Source organism: Rana temporaria, chromosome 1 (assembly GCF_905171775.1).
Source record: "Rana temporaria chromosome 1, aRanTem1.1, whole genome shotgun sequence".
NCBI lineage: Eukaryota > Metazoa > Chordata > Amphibia > Anura > Ranidae > Rana > Rana temporaria.
In genome coordinates, this window is record NC_053489.1 from 570,296,466 (window position 1) to 570,320,453 (window position 23,988).

A 23,988-nucleotide genomic window follows, 5' to 3' on the forward strand; every position below is an offset into this window, starting at 1 on the left:
GGACATGGCACCAGAGACAGTCAGACTACGGACATGGCACAAGAGACGGTCATAAAGCTAAAAGCAGAAAAACAAAGTGGCGATTTACGGGAGTGGGGCCCAAAAAGATTATGCAGACCTTGCATTTTTCTGCAAAGTCAACTTTCAGTACTGGAGTATAAAGTGAGCTGAAGTTCGATAAATAACGAAATAAATAAAACGCAAATGCCAATCATGTGCAATAGAGTCTTTCTTGCCGATGACTGGATTTGTGAAATGAACACAGGTCCGTTTTTTTGTACTTTACCTGATTCAACAGATTAGTAAACCAAGCTCTATGAATTTACTTGTATCACAAGTGTTGTTGGATTTGCATTTTTTCTTTTAAGTCTGAAAATGTAAAATAAGCTACAGGAGTTGAGTGTAGAACAATTCACTTGCTTTTTGATAAAGAGCCCACACAGCTTTGGAAACAAAGGTTTCCTTAAAAACCAATGTTCTATTTCATTTTGGAATGCTTGGAAATGCTTATGCATAATTATTGGATTATGAGAGGAACTGATGACACTTGATAATTGAATATTCAAGGCATGTAAGGCATGCAGAATGGATAGATTCACAAAGAGTCAGCCTAAAAAACAAACTTGATATATTATACCGTATTTGCCGGCGTATAAAGCAACTGGGCGTATAAGACGACCCCCTAATTTTCCAGCTAAAATTTAGGTTTTGGGATATACTCGCCGTATAAGACGACCCCTCACCTTGCCATTGCCTCACCTCACTGTGCCATTGCCTCACCTCACTGTGCCATTGCCTCACTGTGCCATTGCCTCACCTCGCCGATCTTCATTACTTGCCTGGTGTGAGTCAGACTGTGGGCGTCCATTTTTTAAAAGACGCGCCCCTTCCTCGTGCTGTTCCGTAATAGGCGGAACACTCAGTTTCCCAGCAGAGCCTGTGTTCAGTGTTCCGCCTATCACGGACGTTCTTTCATCCGAGGCTAAGGACGAGACGACGTCCGTGATAGGCGGATCACTGAGCCTATCACGGAACAGCACGGGGAGGAGGCGCGGCTTTTAAAAAATGGTCTGCATCCGGCATATAAGACGACCCCCATTTTATGAGCCAAATTTTTAGATACAAAAGGTCGTCTTATACGCCGGCAAATACGGAATTTTTTTCTTGCAACTTACAAGTCACTGGATGTGGTGACTAAATAATTTTTCTGTGGATTTTTTCTCCTTTATTTTCATCGAATAGTGATAGTAACACACTTCCTTTTCTAAGGTAACAATCCTCGCTCACTGCACAATATATATGGTGGAGCAACACTGTCATCCTAGGACAAGAAATAATTTAGGACTTAAAGGGGTTGTAAAGGTTTGTTTTTTATTTTCTAAATAGGTTCCTTTAAGCTAGTGCATTGTTGGGTCACCTTTTCCTTCGATTTCCCTTCTTGCCCCCATCATCCGAGCTGTTCTGGCTGGGGGTTAGTCAGCCAGAACAGCTTACTGAGGAGGAACAGGAAGTGAGAAATTCAGACAATGAAAAAAAACATTTAGAAGGGAAATCTAAGGAAAAGTGAACCAACAATGCACTAGCCTAAAGGAACCTATTTAGAAAATAAAACACAAACCTTTACAACCCCTTAAAGGACACTTCGCCTTTTCCTTATTTCAATAACATAAGGGGAGGTTTTCTTTACTTGCAGAGAACTGGGAATGGTTCATTACATTGTTTGAGATAAACTGAGGAGTGCACCAGATGCAGCACAGCACTGGATTTGTGGCAGGATCAACAGATGCAGTTTTTAACAAATATAACAAAACAATATCAATAGCAAATTTATCAACCCAAAAGGGGGCAAAAAAATATAAGTTCATTGTTAGAATGTACATATACTTTAAATATTTATTAGGGTTGCGGAAATTAGCGATTAATTCCTCGATTAAACGTTAATTTCTTTGATCGATCAAAATTATTTTGATCGAGTATGAGATCCGCGGATTGAGCTCCGCAGTCTCGCCCATAGGAAAGGCTGCGGCTTCGGCCTAGCTCCGGAGCTGCGGCCATCTTGGTACACCCGGCGGCGGCGACCTATTAGCGGCGCACTGACGTCATCGTCTGCTGCCTGCTGTGAGTGCGCTTTCTATTCTGGGAGATGTGTGGACGTTACTGGGGGAGATGTGTGGACGTTACTGGGGGAGATGTGTGGACGTTACTGGGGGAGATGTGTGGACGTTACTGGTGGAGATGTGTGGACGTTACTGGTGGAGATGTGTGGACGTTACTGGTGGAGATGTGTGGACGTTACTGGTGGAGATGTGTGGACGTTACTGGTGGAGATGTGTGGACGTTACTGGGGGAGATGTGTGGACATTACTGGGGGAGATGTGTGGACATTACTGGGGGAGATGTGTGGACGTTACTGGGGGAGAGGTGTGGACGTTACTGGGGGAGATGTGTGGACGTTACTGGGGGAGATGTGGGGACATTACTGGGGGAGATGTGGGGACATTACTGGGGGAGATGTGTGGACGTTACTGGGGGAGATGTGTGGACGTTACTGGGGGAGATGTGTGGACATTACTGGGGGAGATGTGTGGACTTTACTGGGGGAGAGGTGTGGACATACTGGGGGAGATGTGTGGACATTACTGGGGGAGATGTGGGGACATTACTGGGGGAGATGTGGGGACATTACTGGGGGAGATGTGGGGACATTACTGGGGGAGATGTGTGGACATTACTGGGGGAGATGTGTGGACATTACTGGGGGAGAGGTGTGGACATTACTGGGGGAGATGTGGGGACATTACTGGGGGAGATGTGGGGACATTACTGGGGGAGATGTGGGGACATTACTGGGGGAGATGTGGGGACATTACTGGGGGAGATGTGTGGACGTTACTGGGGGGAGAGGTGTGGACGTTACTGGGGGAGATGTGGGGACATTACTGGGGGAGATGTGGGGACATTACTGGGGGAGATGTGTGGACGTTACTGGGGGAGATGTGTGGACGTTACTGGGGGAGATGTGTGGACGTTACTGGGGGAGATGTGTGGACGTTACTGGGGGAGATGTGTGGACGTTACTGGGGGAGATGTGTGGACGTTACTGGAGGAGATGTGTGGACGTTACTGGGGGAGATGTGTGGACGTTACTGGGGGAGATGTGTGGACGTTACTGGGGGAGATGTGTGGACGTTACTGGGGGAGATGTGTGGACGTTACTGGGGGAGATGTGTGGACGTTACTGGGGGAGATGTGTGGACGTTACTGGGGGAGATGTGTGGACGTTACTGGGGGAGATGTGTGGACGTTACTGGGGGAGATGTGTGGACATTACTGGGGGAGATGTGTGGACATTACTGGGGGAGATGTGTGGACATTACTGGGGGAGATGTGTGGACATTACTGGGGGAGATGTGTGGACATTACTGGGGGAGATGTGTGGACATTACTGGGGGAGATGTGTGGACATTACTGGGGGAGATGTGTGGACATTACTGGGGGAGATGTGGGGACATTACAGGTATAATTAAATCGAAATTAGTCGATTTATCAATTTAAAAAAAAATCGATTAATCGAACACAAAAAATTTAATCAGTAACAGCCCTAATATAAAACGCAAGTACATAAGTAAATATGTGGGATTAAATGTCATTCAGCTACAATATAGCTTTGTGCACCCAGTTCAGATTTACTAAGCCTTTACTGTCACCTTTAGAGTGATGGTGCCTAAAGGGATGTATAAAGAAAAAACAGTGGCTACGTCTGAGTGAAACTAAATTGGCTACATCTAGATCACGCAACAGTGACCTAAACACTATTACTGATGCCTGTGTGTAATACAAGAACTTTAAAGAGCCGAGCGAAAGACAGGTAATCTCAACCTGAACAATTCAGAGCCGAATCCTCAGACATGGAGGATGACATGTAAAAAAGGCATGCAGGTAGTTAATGAACTCTGCAAAAATAAAATAAAAGGATCATTTGTTTGAGAATGATGGATAGTGAACATTGTGAGGAATGCAAAAAAAGAAACTTTCTTGATGCTTTCATAGGAGGTTGCAGTTTAGAGACAGGGTCCTAAAACCATCACTTTTGAAGGTAAGTACGAGTTAATAGGATTCCAGAAGTGTGCATTATGTATCACAAGAAATACCGGAGCAAGAAACGTTTGCTAAACCAACAACCAGCCTTCTTCAGGTCGTTGCCAGGTTACAGACCCATCACAACCTTGATCCTTCCCAAAGAAAGACGTTCCATTCTCTGCACATATGTTTAACCATACCTCCCAACTGTCCCTGATTTTGAGGGACTGTCCCTGATTTGGGGCAATGTCCCTCTGTCCCTCATTCTCCTCATTTGTCCCTCATTTAGGTCTGATCTATATAGATGTATATAAAATGCACTTTTTATCTATCAAAAAGTGTTTCCCAGCACTAAACTTTCATCTGATTTCTAAATTGCTGCATTTGTAAATTCCAAAAGCCAATATAAAGAAATAGTAAAAAAAAAAAAGTGGTAAAAAAAGCACTTGTGGGTTTAACCAATCTTATTTTTTTTGTACAATTCTCCTTTAAGGGGGCGTAGCAAGGGGTGTGTCCTATGCCTGCATACTTTTGCTCATAGGTGTCCCTCATCCCCATCTCAGAAAGTTGGGAGGTATGGTTTAACTGAGTTTCTATTCTGCCACTATATTCACTTCCAGGGGGAATGAAGTATAGTTTTTAAATATGGGAACCCCATAATGCTGTGATTTATAGGAACATTTCACAATATTTCACCTGCAAAATAGGCAGGTTTGTTAAAGTAATTGGACACAATCTTTGTGATTGGTTTCATGCATGTCTGCAAAAAAAAAAAAATTAAAATCATGGGCAATCATGGCTAGATGGTGCTGTTCACCATACCCATAGCCATACTTCCTGAGACAATTCAATGCGAATTAGCAGATACGTTGAGCGATAGCAACATCATTTTTGGCCACAGAACCTTTTGGTGGGGTGTAGAATTTTGAGCTGACTTACTCTGGCATAAATTATCTGGGGATTTTTATTTTTTCTACAGACGAGTCTTTATCGACAACAACTCTTGCACGTTTGGACATGTTTGCAATATGCGGCCTTCCACCATACGCTATTGGGACTAATTTGTCTTCTGCTGCAGTTTTAGCAAGTTAACTTCTCCATTATAGCCTCACTGCAAAAGTCTTGACTGTTATTTATTATTGTATGCCATTTCTCTCCAATGAGGAGGATTCTATCACGCTGGCTGGTGTATATGGTTTTAGTCGTATACACCCAGGGCTGGACTGGGACAGAAATTTGGCCCAGGACTTCATCCAGACCAGCCCACTTTAATTTTAAGTGTCCCCCTTACATCAGTGTCCCCCCATCAGAGCCCCCCTTGCATCAGAGCCCCCCTTGCATCAGAGTATCCCCCATCAGAGTGTCCCCCATCAGAGTCCCCCTTGCATCAGAGTATCCCCCATCAGAGTGTCCCCCATCAGAGTCCCCCTTGCATCAGAGTGTCCCCCCTTGCATCAGAGATCCCCCTTGCATTAGTGTTCCCCTTCAGTGTCCCCCCTTGCATCAGAGAGTCCCCCTTACATCAGAGTGCCCCCTTGCATCAGAGTGTCCCCCCCTTGCATCAGAGAGCCCCCTTTGCATTAGAGTGTCCCCCCTTACATCAGAGTGTTCCTCCTTACATCAGAATGTTCCCTCTTGCATCAGAGTGCCCCCCTTGCATCAGAGTGCCCCTCTTGTACCAGAGAGCCCCTTTTGCATTAGAGTGTCCCCCTTACATCAGAGTGTTCCCCCTTGTACCAGAGAGCCCCCTTTGACTGTTCTGCCTAGTAACAGGACAGTGATCCACTGCTCCCTGTGATCGGGAGCAGTGATCAGTGTTGTGTCACTGGTAGCCCATCCCCCACACAGTTAGAATCACTCCCCAGGACACACTTAACCCCTTCCCTGCCAGTGTCATTTACACAGTAATCAGTGCATTTTTATAGCACTGATAGCTGTATAAATGACAATGGTCCCAAAATAGTGTCCGATGTGTCCGCCATAATGTCGCAGTCACAATAAAAAAAAAACGCTGATCGCCGCCATTACTAGTAAAAAAATAAATAAAAATATTAATAAAAATGCCATAAAACTATCCCCTATTTTGTAGATGCTATAACTTTTGCGCAAAAATCAATATACGCTTATTGCACTTATTTTTTTTTACCAAAAATATGTAGAAAAAGACATAATCGGCCTAAACTGATGAAGACATTTTTTTGGGATATTGTTTTATAGCAAAAAGTTCAACATTTTGGCCCAGATTCACAGACACTTACGCCGACGTATCTTCTGATACGCCGCGTAAGTTCTCGGATGGACCGCCGTATCTATGCGCCTTATTCTTGTAATAAGATACACCTGAAATCTGGCTCCATCCGACCAACGTAAGTCTCCTACGCCGTCGTATCTTGGGTGCATATTTACGCTGGCCGCTAGGGTCGCTTCCATTGATTTACGCGTCGAATATGTAAATGAGTGAGATACGCCAATTCACGATCGTACTTACGCCCGTCGCTGTAATCTACGCCGTTTACGTAAGGCGTTTTTCCGGCGTAAAGATAAACCACCAAAAAGGAGGCGCATCCCATGCAAAGGTATGGACGTCGGAACAGCCGTCGTTTTTTACGTTGTTTACGTAAGTTGTACGTGAATGGGGTTGGGCGTAGGTTACGTTCACGTCGTACGCATTAAGCCGTCGTTATTTTATGGAGTAAATACGACTTGATTCTGAGCATGCGCGCATGCGCCGTTCGTTCGGCCTGTCATTTACATGGGGTCACGGTTAATTTAAATGTAACACGCCCACTACCTTCCTACTTTGAATTAGGCGGGCTTACGCCGGCCAATTTACGCTACGCCGACGTAACTAAGGGAGCAAGTGCTTTGTGAATACTGGTCTTGCCTCTCTATGTTACGTCAGCATAGCGCAAGTGAGCTGCGCTACGCCCGCTCAAATGTACGCCACTCTACCTGAATCCGGCTATTTGTGTTTTTTCCTAAATTTACATTTTTTTTGTTTATAGTAAAAAAAATAAAAACTGCAGAGGTGATCAAATACCACAATAAGAAATCTCTATTTGTGGGGGGGGAAAAGACATACATTTTGTTTGGGTAACACATCGCACGACCACACAATTGTCAGTTAGAGCAACGCAGTGCAGTATCGCAAAAAATGGCCTGGTCATTAGGGGGAAAATCCTTCCAGGGCTAAAGTGGTTAACGAGTACAAGATTGTTAAAATACCCAGTATTGGTGCATCCCTAACCGGTAGTGTACACTTTCCAAGGGTAGTTTTTAGATGTTATATTTTCTTGGGCAACAAAAAGGAACTGATTCAAAATTTAGAAGGAGGGGTCACAGAGATTTAGTGATGCTGTTAGCCTAATAGTGATAGTAAGCAGTGTTACTTTCAGCTGTTTATATTGATCGTCTGATGAGATGCTCATTATCGGGCATTACAACGCAGAGAGAGAGAGGGGGGGGGGACAGAGGGGGGACAGAGGGGGGGGAGAAGATACAGAGAGATATACAGAGACACAGAAAGAGACAGAAAGAGAGACAGAGAGAGACACACACAGAGACAGAGAGAGACACACACAGAGACAGAGAGAGACACACACAGAGACAGAGAGAGTGAGAGAGACACAGAGAGAGAGAGAGAGAGAGACACACACACACACACACACACACACACACAGAGAGACAGAGAGAGACACACACACACACACACACACACACACAGACAGAGAGAGAGACACACAGAGACATAGAGAGAGATACACAGAGAGAGAGAGAGAGACAGACACAGAGAGAGACAGAGACAGAAAGAGAGGCAGAGAGAGAGACACAGAGAGAGAGAGACACACACAGAGACATAGAGAGAGAGAAAGATACACACAGAGACAGACAGAGACAGACAGACACAGAGAGAGAGACACACACACACACACACACAGAGGAAGACACACACAGAGAGAGAGAGAGAGAGAGAGAGAGACACACACACACACACACACACACACACACACACACAGGGGTATACAGAGAGAGAGGGGTATACAGAGACGATATAATAAAAAAGAAGATGGATAGAGAGGGAGGGAAAGGAGAGACCTTCAGGGTGAAAACGTCTGCTCCTATTCACTTCTAGTCACTTCATGCCCTCTATTTCCTGCTTCCTGGTCACATGTTTCCTGTGACATTACTAGGTGAATCTGGAGGATGGGAACTAGCCGCTACCATGCAAAAATATGTTCCTCGCGCTGGTAGTGCCATTCATTGTAAATGTCACCCCAAACGTGAGATGCCAATACAACAAATGTGGCAAAATGAGCGGTAAATAAAACAAACTGGAACACGCCATGAGCTACTTTGCCACGCTTGTCGCGCATAGGGCAGCTGCTCTATGCTTGTTGGGCAAAAAAAAAAAAAAATGGGTGTTTGCCATCCAGGTGAATGTCAGAGGTGTGACTGGGGCCTTCATCATTTCACAAAATATTGCGTGCTTGGAGAGCAGAAATCAGCAATGTGCAAAAATGAAAAAAATAAATAAATGTCCAACAGTGAAAGGGCTAACTTACCCTCAAAATTACTATCTGAGCGCTCGCCCCTACCCCCCCCCCCACTCCCCTCTGGCAGTGGCAGTTGCTCGGGTCTGCAGAAACGACATGCCTCCCCCATAGCTCCATGTGTAATATGCTGCACCCTCTTTTAGACTGATTCCCCACCATCCTCCGCAAACTAGCTTTTTTCATTTACAATAGAGTAAGGGAGGGCTATAACCTCTGTCAGGTTTTCTTTGCCATCTGTGTCTCCATTAGGGGGATTTCCCTTCACTTCTTTTTCTATAGCCAAAAAGGAAGTGAGAGAAATCCCTCAAAGTGCCATAATACCTGGGTGTCACCAGAACTAGTGTCCCCATTGGAAGATTTTCCCTCTATTTCCTCTTCCGGTGACAACCAAAAATCTGGAATTTTCTTTCACTTTTGGTGGAAATGGTAAACATGAAAAACAGAAAGCGACTCTCCCTAAAGGATGAGTAGACCGCAATAAAAACCCGACAGGGGTTCTTATCTCTCTCCACTCCATCCAACACTAACAATAAGAACGTTTTCCTTTATATATTATAAAGTATAAGTATAATTGAACATATGGGTGAGAAATGGGAAAAAATTATTTGTGTGTGTAGGGGGGAGGGGGTTCCTTGGTTTGACAGTTAACCACTTGCCACCCAGGCCAATTCTGACACTTCCCATAATTTTTTTACCCCCAAACATTACTTACCATGTCACAAAAATCCCCATAGGCAATGCTTCAATTTTTGTTTACTGGTTACATGTTTTGAGTTACAGATAACAGAGGAGGTCTAGTGCTGGAATTATTGCTCTCGCTCCAACGTTCGCGGCAATACCTCACATGTGTGATTTGAACACCGTTTTCATATGTGGGCGGGACTTACGTATGCGTTTGCTTCTGCAAGCACACAGGGACAGTGGCGCCTAAAAAAAAAATATTTTTATTGTTAAATTTACTTTTATTATTTTAGTTTGACACTTTAAAAAAAAAAAACATTTATCACTTTTTTTCCTATTACAAGGAAATTAAACATCCCTTGTAATTAGGAATTTGGCATGACAGGTCCTCTTTACAGTGAGATATGAGGTCAATAAAACCCAACATCTCACCTCTAGGCTAGAAAGCCTAAAATAAAAATAATTTAAAAAACTGCGCCATTTGTTTGAATGCAGAGGCCGGGCGTGACGTCATACCATTGCGCCCGGCCTCTGAGCGATCATAGAGACTCCGGCGACCATCTGGTGCGCCAGAAATCACTATGGTAAACATCTGGAGCCGGTGGATCCGTTCTCCAACTCATCGATGGCAGGGGTGAATCGGTAGAAGCATCAGAGGGCAGCGGGAGGGGGGACATCCCCTCTTGCCACCCGTAAGAACGATCAAGCGGCTAAAAAGCCGATATGATCATTTTTATGGTGAAGGGAATCGCCGGCTGAAAAAGATGACATATGAATGGTGCCTGTAGCTGCACCCATCATTCAGATATCCCCCACTCAAAGTCAAGGAATGTCATATGACGGCCGGCGGGAGGGAAGTGGTTAAACGGTTAAAGCGGAGTTCCAACCACAATTAGCATTTTTTAAATGTATGTCCTTTTATCCTGCGTTTTTATAATATAAATCCGGTCACTTACTATTTTACAATCCGCCGCATAGATATTCAAAAAAGATAGGCCCAGATTCTCATACATTTACGTTGTTCCTGGGCAGCGTAACGTATGTGATTTACGTTACACCGCCGCAGGTTTACTGGTTTACAGCCTGATTCTCAGAACACTTACCTGTAAACTTGCGGCGGTGTATCGTTAAATCGCTCGGCGCAAGCCCGCCCAATTCAAATGGGGCGGGCACTATTTAAATTAGGCGCGCTCCCGCGCCGAGCGTACTGCGCATGCTCCGTCGGGTAAGTTACCTGACGTGCATTGCGCTAAATGACGTCGCCCCGACGTCATTTGCTTAGACGTTTACGTAAATGGCGTCCAGCGCCATTCACGGACGTCTTACGCAAACGACATCATTTTTTTTAAATTCGACGCGGGAACGACGGCCATACTTAACATTGGTTGCCCCTCCTAATAGCAGAATAAATATATATCAAAAGCTAAAAGGTAGAGATATTTGCAGAAATAGCGGCACTGAAGTCTACGGCGCATGTGCCATAGACATCGGGCGCAGGTGTACTGAGCGTGCCGCTTCTAACTGCGATCATGATGTTAGTGGCGGCACCCACGTATGCGTGGGAGTGACGTCATCGCGGCTCCCACCAGTCACAGCGCTGGAGCTGTGATACCCAGAAGAGAGATGGCGGCTTCGGAGGAGGCGAACGAGGACTGCTGCGGGGGCTTCAATCTCAGGTAAGTAGTTCATAATGAGCTAGTATGCTATGCATACTAGCTCAATATGCCTGTCTTGCAGGGTGAATTATTATTTTTTCGGAGAGGGTTTACTTCCTCTTTCAGATCAAACAGTCTGTGCCAGTTCATGTGGTATATACGTTTGCATTGCCGGCTTATTTCTAAATATTCGATTGCATGTTTAGAGATTTATTCTATTTACCTATGCTTAATTTATTTTTATAAAGGATTTATATAGTGCCAACAATTTACAATACAGGGAGACAATACAGCAACAATACTATTCAATAGAAAAGGGGGAAAAGCCTAGTACTAGGTCAGAGCTGCTGTACTAACAATCCGATGTTAGAACAGCAATCTTCCCTGCTGTGCTCTAATAGGGGGACGCCATTGTCTGAGATCGCTGATCGGGAGCTGGTTTGCAGACCTTTTTCGGTCATGGCTTGCTTATGTTGAACCGGCTGCCTTACACATGGGTCAAATGTTGACCAGTTTCTATTGAGCCGTCTGATGCCGCCCGACATTAGGCCTGTGTGTACTGGGCTTTAGGAGGGTGCTGCTCCTGGGAGCTTACAATCTAATAGGGAGGGGCTGGTGGAACAAAAGGCAACAACTGTGAGGGATGAAATAATGGGAAAAATAAAAGATTTGGTTATTAGCTGAAGGAAGAATAGGCTTTCCTTAAGAGATGAGTTTTCAGGTATGCTTAAAGGGGTTGTAAAGCTTTGCGTTTTTTCACTGTAATGCATCCTATGCATTAGGTGAAAAAACATCCGATGCTTACAGGCCCCCCCAGTCCCCCGTTTACTTACCTAAGCCCTCGAAAGTCCCACGTTGTGAACGCGCTGGCTTCTCAGCCGGGCTTCTCGGCTATTCTTTGGATAGATTGATAGCAGTGCAGCCATTGGCTCGCACTGCTGTCAATCAACTCCAATGATGAGAGGGCCAGGGGGCGAGGCTGAGTCCTGTAGTTGGCTGCTATGGACGACGAATACAGGAATCGGGAGCGTGCCTGTAAGTTAACCCCTTTGGGAAAGCGCTTCCCAGGGGGGTTAGCTGATGCAGGGAGGAGCCGAGACAGCCGCCAAGGGAGCCCAGAAGATGAGGATCAGGGCCACTCGGTGCAAAACGAACTGCACAGTGGAGATAAGTATGGTATGTTTGTAATTTAAAAAAAACCTTTACAACCCCTTTAAAAGTGGACAGTAAAAAATGGGCATTCAAAAGTATTTGAATTAAAGTCCTCCGGTTTGTACCAATAGAGGCTAATGCCGCATACACACCATCACTTTATGTGATGAAAAAAAACAACATTTTCTGTGAAGTAAAAAACGACGTTTTTGAAACTTCAATTTTCAAAGACGAAGTTGCCTACACACCATCGTTTTTCTCACAATGTTCTAGCAAAGCGAGGTTACGTTCCACCACGTTTTTCCATTGAAGCTCGCTTCATAACTAGCTTCTGGGCATGCGCGGGTGTAAAAACGTCTTTTTAAACGACGTTTTTTGCTACACACGGTCAATTTCTGTGAAGTAAAAAACGACATTTGAAAAACGACACATAAAATTGAAGCATGCTTCAATTTTTTTTGGTCGTTTTTTACAAGACATAAAACTAAGTTTTCCCCCACACACGGTCAATTAAAGTGACGTTTTTAAAAACTTCGTTTTTTTTCATCACATAAAGTGATGGTGTGTACGGGGCATTAGACTATACTGTACCTGGTTAGAAAGCAACAAGCGGTTGTTCCATTTTATTTTTGAAATTTAACAATTTTTTTTACCTTTAGCATAATTTTCTACGTTGAGTGTCCATTATACAGACTGGATGCGATGTGTCTATTTAGAATGTTTTTGTTTTTTTCTGAGGACTATTTTTTTTTTTTTAACATATTTTTGTATTACATTTTAAAGGAACACTAAAGTAAATTTTTTTTTTTTTTAAATAACAAACATGTTATACTTACCTCCTCTGTGCAGCTCGTTTTGCACAGAGTGTCCCCGATCCGTGTGTTCTGGGGTCCCTCGGCTGTGTCAGCTCCTCCTCGCAAAAGCTTTCCACCTTCATGCGAGCGAGCGAGCTCACACCGTGGAAAGCTTTTGCGAGCGCATTCCCGTGATACAGCGGCGGACATAGCCGCCGATTGCATCACTTGGCCCCGCCCCCCAGCGCGCCGCGTCATCCGCTGTGATTGACAGCAGCGCCAGCCAATGGCTGCGCTGCTATCAATTCGCCCAGCCTAGCCAATCAACGGCCAGGCTGGGAACCCAAGAACATCACATGGACGCGCCCGGGAATTTCGAACGGTCAGGTAAGTAAAACGGGTGCTCGGGGGGGGGGGGGGGGGGGCGGTACCATCGGATGTTTTTTTACCTTAATGCATAGGATATATTCTTGTACTCATTTTTGTTCCGAAGTTGAGGTATTTACTTCTTCTTCTTCCTCCTCGTTTTTTGAGAGATTGTGCTTTTTTTTATGTTATTTTGTTTGGATTCGATCTCTTTGTGGGGCTTTTTACCTCCCCAATTGTATTTTTTAATTCACTATAGAAGTTAACCAATGAATTCCAGACAATCCTTAATTTAAAGTTAAAACATGTGGCCATAGGGTGACTTAATTACCTAGCATGTATTGTCATCATGCATTCATACTTTTCTATATTTATTGACATCTGTATTTGCAGAAATTAGTTGTATGTATGTCTTACGTAGAGCCAATATTTCTACCTATACTTGGTAACTATCCTAAAATTACAGTGGGAACTGGGTTCTCCACTACAGGATATTAGAATGTTATAAGATCGCGCTAAGGGCCCTTTCACACTAGCGGACCGTATGTCCGCATTTTCATCTGTCCGTTTGCGGATGAAAACGGGACATACATGGGTCCCTATGTGATTACGGGAGTCAGCGGATGACTATCCGCTGACACCCGTAATTGTCCGCCTCCGCAAAGATCCGCATTTGCGGACGGAAGAAAACCCTATTGTTCTTCCGTCTGCCGGATCGGATCAGATGAACACGGACACACGGTCCGTGTTCATCCGATCCCCCATAGGGGAGAGCGGAGGAAAGACAGGGCGGTCCCTGCACAGTGTGCGGGGACCGCCCTGTCAGCCGACAGCTCAGCGGGGATTTTACGGAGAATCCCCGCTGAGCTTTTACGGACACGGAGCGGATCATTACTGATCCGCCCGTGTGAAAGGGCCCTTAAAACCAAACTCTGGCTTATATATTTTTTTAACAATTTAAAAAAAAAAAAAAAAAACTTTGCAGTGCTGTCACCTGAAGTCATTATTTTGTACCTAGAAGGTGTACCGTCTGCACTTAATGTCACTGATGCAGAGAATGGCACTGACTTCTGCATCACTGAGTACCACCTAAATGCAAATCAGATTTCTATATCACATACAGTATACATTCTGAAACAGCCATGTCACTTGTGAGGCTGCCCAGGAACTAGAATACAGCCCATGAGTCACAGAAGAAAAATAGGTTTGGGGGGGGGGGGGGGGTTTGTTTTTTTGCCCAATTCACTGTATGTTGCCTAGTGGGCATGCATGAGAGAAAACAATGATCTATCGAGAGTCCTATCATTGTCAACAGAATGCTCAGAGGTTCTTTTATATGGCTTACGCAATTCTTCCAGCTTTGGGAATGTTTGCATGCAGCAATTCACAGTAACACTTAAACTGCTGTATTGTTTAGAATGGGATGAGTCTTCGGCCTGTACATAAAATGAAAGCTTTTTCTGGTTGTTGTGAGTCAACATATCTCTGCGTGGGAGAGAAGCCAACATGGAGCTGTCAGCTGTTCAGGAATTTGTGCACATTTTTGGTATAACAATCAACCTAAATCCAACACCCGCTGACTCAGCCAGCTAAATTGTCACATCGCTCCCAGTTCATTGCCATTATGTTAGGAGCATACCAAAATAGTGTGAAATTACTAAACCACATACAGTGCATTTATAAAGTATCCAGACCCCCTTCACTTTTTCAATATTATGTTGCAGCCTGATACTACAGTTGTTTAACCACTTAAGCCCCAGACCATTTGGCTGGCCAAAGACCAGAGCACTTTTTGCTATTGCGCGGCCGTATGATGTGGTTTCCAAACAACATTTAAGTCCTTTCTTTTCCCACAAATACAGCTTTCTTTTGGTGGTATTTGATCACCTCTGCGGTTTTTATTTTTTGTGCTATAAACAAAAATACAGCGACAATTTTATACTTTTTGCTATAACAAATATCCCCAATCATTTTTTTTAAAAAAAAGCAATTTTTTTCTCAGTTTAGGCTAACATGTATTGTTCTACATATTTTTGGTAAAAAAAAAAAAAAAAAAAATCGCAATAAGCGTATATTGATTGGTTTGCGCAAAAGTTATGGCGTCTACAAAATAGGGGATAGTTTTATAGCATTTTTATTATAATTATTTTTTACTAGTAATGGCGGCAATCTGCATTTTTTATCATGACTGCGACTTTATGACGGACAGATCGGACACTTTTGACACATTTTTGGGACCATTGTCATTTTTACAGTGATATAGTGCTATTAAAATGCATCGATTACTGTGAAAATTACACTGGCAGTGAAGGGGTTAACCCCTAGGTGGCACTGAAGGGGTTAAGTGTGTCCTAGAGAGTGATTGTTAGGGGGAGGAGCTACCAGTGACACGTCACTGATCACTGTTCCTGATCACAGGGAACAGTAGATCAGTGACATGTCATTAGGCAGAACTGGAGAATGCCTTTTTTACAAAAGCATCCCCCTGTTCTGCCTTTGCTGACCGCAATCGTGGGCCGCCCGAGGAAAGGTACGCCCATTTGTCTGCCTGTGCCATTGTGTCAACGTAAATGTGCGTGCGGCGATCGCTATGTGGTTAATATCATTTTTTATCGTTAATCTGCACTCAGTACCCCATAATTCAAAGTGAAAACAGAATTTTAAAACTGTCTGCAAATGTATTAAAAAAGGAAAAAATGTAATATCACATTGGCAAAAGTATTCAGACTCTTTGTAACACTTGAAATAAAGTTCAAGTGCCTCACTTTTCTCTTGATCATTGCCAAGGTGTTTGACAGTCTACCTGTAGTAAACTAAATGGATTGGACATGATTTGGAAAGGCACACACCACTCTATAAAAGGCCTCACAGATGACAACGTATACTGTATCAGAGCAAAAGCCATGAGGTCAAAAGGAACTGCCTGCAGAGTTCAGAGACAGGATTATTGCATGGCACAGATCTGGGGTGCCAAGCCAAACTGAGCAATCAGGGGAGAAGGTTCTAAGTAAGAGAGGTGACCAAAACAACTGCTGCGACATAACAAATTTTAAAAAAGTGAAGTGGGTCTTAATACTTAATGAATGCAATGCACCTACAACAAACTACTAAGAAATATACATTTGGAGTCTCAAATGTATTATTAAATAGATTAGCATTTCAGAGACCAGGTAGCCAAAGCACCTTGAAGACGCTGTAAAATCCGCAACTTGGAAAATCAGAACACTAATCAAGTTTATGGGTACCTTGAGACTTTGGCAATGACCTTTGGTTAAATCTGACATGAACATCTATTAACCTGGTTGGATTATTTAATCAGACTTTTCTAACCCTCTTGCCTATGATGTCAATAGTAAATCATATTTGAAGGAGAGAAGCATTAATGTTCTGTATATAGTAATATTGCTAACGGAATTATAATTTTAGTGGCTGTAACACTTTTGAACAGCCGACTTCTACTAGAAGTTATAAGCAACATGATGCTCCTCTCAGAAGCTTCTAACACAGTGGTTCTCAACCTGGGGGTCAAATGATGATTTGCCAGGGGTCACCAAATCCTGGGCTGTTCCTTGCTCTCCCAGCATTTTTGCGGCCGCCCAGCAGGGCTGTCCCTGGAGTATGCAGCCCACTCGGCCCCTTCGCAGCCACCCATTCAGTTCACGGCATGGTTGGGGGGGCGGAGACTAGAGGTCAGCTCACTGGTGAGGAATGTGAAGTGGGAGGGGCTAGAGGAGACCCATCTCCCGATTTCCACATAGGTGTCACTGCTACGAGACATCATAAAGTCGGAGACACAGTGAAGCTGGAGACACAGTGAGTAACACTATCTGTGATTAGAGTTGCCATTAAAAGGCCCCACTACAGTTCTCAGATCAGCAGATGACCTTGATCAAGAGCACCTAAGTTGGCTGATCAGAACTCCCCCCAAGCATTTCCACTAATCCCAACTCCCCGCCAGCACTACCACTCATCCCCCCCCCCCCACCAAGGAGTAAGAGAAGGAATAAAAATAGAGAATACATGGAAGGGAGAGGAAAAAGGGGGAGAAACAAAGAAAAAGGGGGAGAAAGAACAAGAAAGACGGCAAGAGAGAGGGATGAGGGGTAAAAAAGAAATTAGGATAGAGAGAGATAAAGGGGAAAGAAAGGAGAACAAAGAGAGTGGCACATCCTAAAATGTACCATAAGGGGGTTCAATACTGAGTGTAATGGACTCAGGGAGCGCAAATTACTTGTCTTGCCTTGGGTGCCGACAACCTACGCTACGAAAATAATTTTACTGTTAGGGGTCCCCACAACTTGGGAAATGTTATCAAGGGGTCACGACACTAGAAGGTTGAGAACCACTGTTCTAACAGAAGCAAAGTGACTTATCTCTTGCTGAAGTCAAAAAGGTTGAGTCTGTCAGTGAAACATTTTTTCTAGATTTGGATATAATTTAGAAGGGATTTCTCTTGCTGTGTGTTATCCCACTGGTGATAATTCTCCAAACTTCCATCCAAACCAGTACAGGAAGTGTGGGGAAATTCCTTCAATGAGGACGCAAAAAGCAAAAACATACAGTGGTACTAATTCTCTTCCACTATACTCAAAAACAAACAAACAAAAAAAGTTTTCGTTCAAGAGTTTGTGCTGACAACTAACAATTAGCTTGAGGTCAATGGATGAGTCCTAAAAGTGGACCATTTAATTCAACACACGCCTTAAATTTTTTTATTTTTTTTGGAGTAACAAGCAATTAAACGGTCTCATTGCTTTTCAAGGAATGAAAGCTGGATGTACGCTTTGAAGCTGGCAGAAGTATATACAGGTGAAACTCGAAAAATTAGAATATTGTGCAAAAGTTCATTTATTTCACTAATACAACTTAAAAGGTGAAACTAATATATGAGAGAGACTCATTACATGCAAAGCAAGATAGTTCAATCCGTGATTTGTCATAATTGTGATGATTGTGGCTTACAGCTCATAAAAACCCCAAATTCACAATCTCAGAAAACTAGAATATTACATTCAATCAATAAAACAAGGATTGTACATAGAACAATATCGGACCTCTGAAAAGTAGAAGCATGCATGTGTACTCAGTACTTGGTTTGGGCCCCTTTTGTAGCAATTACTGCCTCAATGCGGCGTGGAATGGAAGTTATCAGCCTGTGGCACTGCTGAGGTGTTATGGAAGACCATGATGCTTCAATAGGGACCATCAGCTGTTTTGCATTGTTCAGTCTCATGTCTCTCATCTTTCTCTTGGCAATGCCCCATAGATTCTCTATGGGGTTCAGGTCAGGCAAGTTTGCTGGCCAATCAAGCACAGTAATCCCACGATCATTGAACCAGGTTTTGGTGCTTTTGGCAGTGTGGGCAGGTGCCAGGTCCTGCTGGAAAATGAAGTCAGCATCCCCATAGAGCTCGTCTGCAGAATGAAGCATGAAGTGCTCCAAAATCTCTTGGTAGACGGCTGCGGTGACCCCGGACTTAATGAGACACAGTGGACCAACACCAGCAGATGACACGGCTCCCCAAATTAACACAGACTGTGGAAACTTCACACTGGACTTCAAGCATCTTGCAGTGTGTGCCTCTCCATTCTTCCTCCATACTCCGGGTCCTTGGTTTCCAAATGAGATGCAAAATTTGCTCTCATCAGAAAAGAGGACTTTGGACCACTGAGCAATAGACCAGGTGTGTTTTTCTTTAGGCCAGGTAAGACGCTTCCGACATTGTTTGTTGTTCAGGAGTGGCTTGACAAGAGGAATAGGACATTTGAAGCCCATGTCCAGGATCCGTCTGTGTGTGGTGGCTCTTGATGCAATGACTCCAGCCTCAGTCCACTCCTTGTGAAAGTCCCCAACACTTTAGAATGGCCTTTTCCTGACAATCCTCTCCAGGCTTTGGTCATCTCTGCTGCTTGTGCACCTGTTTCTTCCACATAACTCTCTATTAATGTGCTTTGATACAGCACTTTGGGAACATCCAACTTCTTTTGCAATTACCTTTTGAGGCTTTGCCTCCTTATGGATAGTGTCAATGATGGTTTCCTGCACAACTGTCAGGTCAGCAGTCTTTCCCATGATTGTGATTCCTACTGAACCAGACTGAGAGACCCTTTAAAGGCTCAGGAACTGTTTGCAGGTGTTATGGCTTAATTAGCTGATTAGAGTGGGACACTTTGAGCCTAGAATATTGCACCTTTTCACAATATTCTAATTTTCTGAGATTGTGGATTTGGGGTTTTCATGAGCTGTAAGCCATAATCATCACAATTATTACAAATCGCGTCTTGAACTATCTTGCTTTGCATGTAATGAGTCTATCTCATATATTAGTTTCACCTTTTAAATTGCATTAGTGAAACAAATTAATTTTTTTCACAATATTCTAATTTTTCGAGTTTCACCTGTATAGAGACATACATTCTTCTAGAATATACCCATTTTACTGAGTTGTCCACCTACTCCTTAAAAAGGCGTCATAGCATTATATTCCGTCGAACCCATCTCAGGGAATTTTTTTCTCTGATCTCAAAAAGTCAAAGCATCCAATTTCTTTTGAACTTGAAAGAAAGGAAAGGTTTGCACTTTGATTATACAGACAATCTTGTGTAAAATGCATCTAAATCAAGAAATTACCTATCTTGGAAAAGAGGAAGACAAAGAATGGACACTTTCCAAGTGCTGCAGGTAAACATTAATCTGTCCGGCTCCTTTGGAATAAACGGTAAAAGAGAATGAAGAATGCGTTTCCTTCAACTGTGTGTCCTTTAATGTTCCTGCACTTACCTGTAATTACCTATTTTCACATCTGGATATTTTAATCTGCACGAGTTACTGACATAAAACATATTTTATTTTCTTTTGATATTAGAACATGACGGAAAAGGACCTGTGATGTGGTTAGTTTAAAAGCAAAAAAGGACTTTGATAATGTGTTAACTGTCGAAATGCTTGAACATCAATGAGGGCACAGGTGTATATTTTAAAGGTCAACTATATATTTAAACACATTTTCAGCCCTGAATGTATAATGGAGAATCTGGGTTCATAAAGTAATGCCCCGTACACACGATCGGAAATTCCGACAGCAAAAGTCCGATGTGAGCTTTTGAACGTAAATTCCGACTGTTTGTATGTTTCCACCAACACCTGGTTCTCAAATTTTCGGACGGAAAAAATTCCTATCAGAAAATCCAATCAATTCCAACGCGCAAAATTCCGACGCATGCTCGGAAACAATTTAACGCATTCTCGGAAGCACTGAACTTAATTTTCTCGCCCTGTCGGAGTGTTGTACGTCACGAGTTCTTGACGGACGAAAGTTCCGTGTGTATGCAAGCCAGGCTTGAGCGAAATTCCGTCGAAAATAAAACATCCAAGGTTTTTCCGACAGAAAATCCGATCACGCGGCATAACTCTATTGCTATTTCAAAAAGTAAAACTAAGCTACGCCTGCAAAGAAAAGGTTAAATAATGGGCCACGCTTTCTGCCTGCTCTGCAAAACTCTGCTGTCTTGAGAAATAATCTCATTGAAGAAACTTTACTATCCCGAGAACTACATGTGTGAGGGGGCTTTCACACTGGAGACAATTGAGCAGCTTCTTAGGGGCAGTTTGCAGGCGCTATTTTTAATATTATAGCGCCTGCAATACGCTCCAGTGTGAAATTGGTCTTATTGCTTCTTTTTTGAATCAGGTAATATATACAAAACAATTACCATAGATTTCTTTCCATTTTCATCTTATAGCTTCTTTTTTGAATCAGGTAATATTTATTAAAGCTTTTTGCAAAAATGTAAAAAAGAAGAAAAGACTCTACAGTAGAGTCTATTGTAGAGTATTTTCTCTGCTTTGTACATTTTTGCAAAAAACTTTAATAAATATTACCCGATTCAAAAAATAAGCTATAAAATGGAAATGGGATGGTAAAGAGAATGGAAAGAAATCTATGGTAATTGTTTTGTTTATAATACGTAACATAATATGCAGGTAGGGTAATATTTATGGTCACTGTCAGCTAACATATTTTTGTAATGACTGTCTCCCCCCCCCCGTTCTTTTTAACCCCCCTCCCTACACTACCTCGTACCGCGCGGCAACCGGCAGGAGATTCAGTTTGTTGTTGTTCCTGGCCGGCCGGACTGAAAGGAAGTGAGCACAGAGCACTCAGTGTGTGCACTTCCTGTCAGTCCAGCCGGCTACAACAAACTGAATCTCCTGTACCGCGTGGGCTGCAGGCATAGGACGCAGTGACGCAGCAGCTCGGCAAGGGTGAAGCTATCTGTGTGATATCCACATCACACAGGTGCTTTTGCAAAATATTCTTCCTGTGCCTTTTCAAGCCGCTGGATGCTGGGGCCCCAGGCCAGCTCGGGGCCCCAAGCAATTGCTTTCTTTGCCTGTCCTGTTGCGACGGGCCTGGTTATAACCACTGCAACCCTCCCTGAAGAGGTTTACAGTATCAAAACACTCCCTTTCCTGCAGACATCTTGATCTGAGGTTATGTGCGAACACATGGCAGGTCTCTAGGTAAGTGCCTTTTACCATGATCTGAAAATGCTTTACAATAAACTTCCTAATAGGCTTCAGGATAAAAACGAATAAAAAAAAGCAGAGCACAGATAGGGACATGCACTGTCTGTAACATTGCCCTTGATGATACATGTGTTTTAGACGTTGCAGGGGATGTGGCTATCAGCATTGTTACTGCCAATTTAAAAGCCAGTGACTTGTCCATCAGCACCTGGGCACACCAAAGCCCACTGCTTTCTGGAATGACAGTCCTACCTCTGTTGCTCAAGTCCCCCCACTATGAGCTGCAGTGTCTGGAAGGGGAAGCTGTGATACACAAATAAAGGAAGATTTGTCCCACTTAGGAATAGTGAAGCGAGTTTACTTTATGATCTTGTGCATTGCATAGTTTTGGTGACTCTCACATGGAAGTCTTTAGATGTACTTATTGCTGGCCACACGGCTTGCTGTGACAACTATCTTAAAACTTTTAAACACTTACCACCAAAAATTCTTCTCTGTCCACCATCTGATTTCCATCTGTGTCAAACATATTAAATGCAATCTTGAAACCCGCATGAGGTTCTGAAAATACCAAATAAATGTGTTATTTATATTTGTAAAACTACATATTTATATGAAAGGAAATAGTTCAGCTTTAACCTATTACCTTTACTTCCAATATCTTGTTTAAAAATATTTAAATTACCTTGGAATAATGGCACAGTAGATCATAAAATTATTATATAATAAGAAATCCTAAAGGTAAAAAATGTTCCCCTAAATAAATTCCTTTACCTTAGTGCAGTCCTCCCTCACTTACCTCATCCTTCCATTTTGCTTTTAAATGTCCTTATTTCTTATGAGAAATCCTCACTTCCTGTACTTATGTCGGTAACTCCACAGAGTAATGCAAGGCTTTCTCCCTGGTGTGGAGTGTCGTGCTCGCCCCCTCCCTTGGACTACAGGAGAGTCAGGATGCTCTCTACATTGCAGATACAGAAAGGAGCGAGCATGACACTCCACACCAGGAAGAAAGCCTTGCATTACTGTGTGGAGTTACAGCCAGAAGAGCAGGAAGTGAGGATTTTTCAGAAGAAATAATGACATTTAAAAGCAAAATCAAAGGATGAGGTAAGTGAAGGAGGACTGCACTAAGGTAAAGGAAGCTATATAGGAAAAAAAATGTACCTTTACAACCCCTTTAATATTAGTTGTACTTTTGGTTTACATTCTGAATATGACTGATGATATTTATATGAACATTTTTCATGGCATTGCAGGTGGCATGACATCAAGTTGAAAAACATTCATACTGGTGTATCGTTACTTTGTTGTAAAAATGTAAAACACTTGCATATTGTATTGGTATTGGACTCCTTTGAAAAATATATATAGTGAATACTGGTGTATTGGTAATGTGGTTCCTTTGTAAACATTTACAATTCATCAGTAAAGTGGCTTTTCATTGCAAAGAAGCAAAATTCATACTGGTGTATTGGTATCATGAGTCCTTTGTATAAATACAAAATTCACATTGATGTACTGGTAATGTGGCTTTCTTATATATTAAATGAGGCTGCAGGTGAAATATAGTACAGGCAGTGATAAATTATAACTACTATAGGCAATGGAGGGTTTACAAGTTATGGGTCCATGGGCGGGAATTCCGATGATGTCATTTCCGGCCTGTGGAACCCACGCCGCGGCTGCGCTTCCAGGTCTAATTGCGTTCTTTATACAATTATGATGTGAGTGCAATGGCTATGTTTTTAACCATTATTTAATATAGCGATATTACACGATGCAGACTCCACTCTTGTTCTACTAAAAGTGGAGAGTGCAAAAACTGGTGCAGCTCTGCATAGAAACCAATCAGCTTCTGACTTCAGCTTCAATTAAAGGAGTTGTAAAGGAATTTTTTTTTTTGCTGAAATGACTGTTTACAGGGTATAGAGACCTTGGGCCAGATTCACAAAGAGATACGACGGTGTATCTACAGATACACCATCGTATCTCTGACGTAAACTGGTCCTATCTATGCGCCTGATTCATAGAATCAGATACGCATAGATAGGGCTAGATCCGACAGTGTTACACTGTGTTATACTGTCGGATCTATTTTTAAATTTAAAAATGGCGCCGGGGGCGTTCCCGCTGATTTACAAGAAATAATATGTAAATCAGCGAGATACGCAAAT

At 43.0% G+C, this 23,988-nt stretch overlaps 1 protein-coding gene across 5 annotated transcripts in view; it reads right to left on the reverse strand.

Annotated features, from left to right (window-relative positions):
- MICU3 (mitochondrial calcium uptake family member 3) overlaps positions 1–23,988 on the reverse strand; it is a 262,036-nt gene that overhangs the window by 104,616 nt on the left and 133,432 nt on the right. For all 5 annotated transcript variants that reach the window (XM_040334668.1, XM_040334669.1, XM_040334666.1 and 2 more), the window contains exon 6: positions 22,290–22,372. In XM_040334668.1, the coding sequence (XP_040190602.1) occupies positions 22,290–22,372 (83 nt within the window). The remainder of the gene's footprint in view (positions 1–22,289; positions 22,373–23,988) is intronic.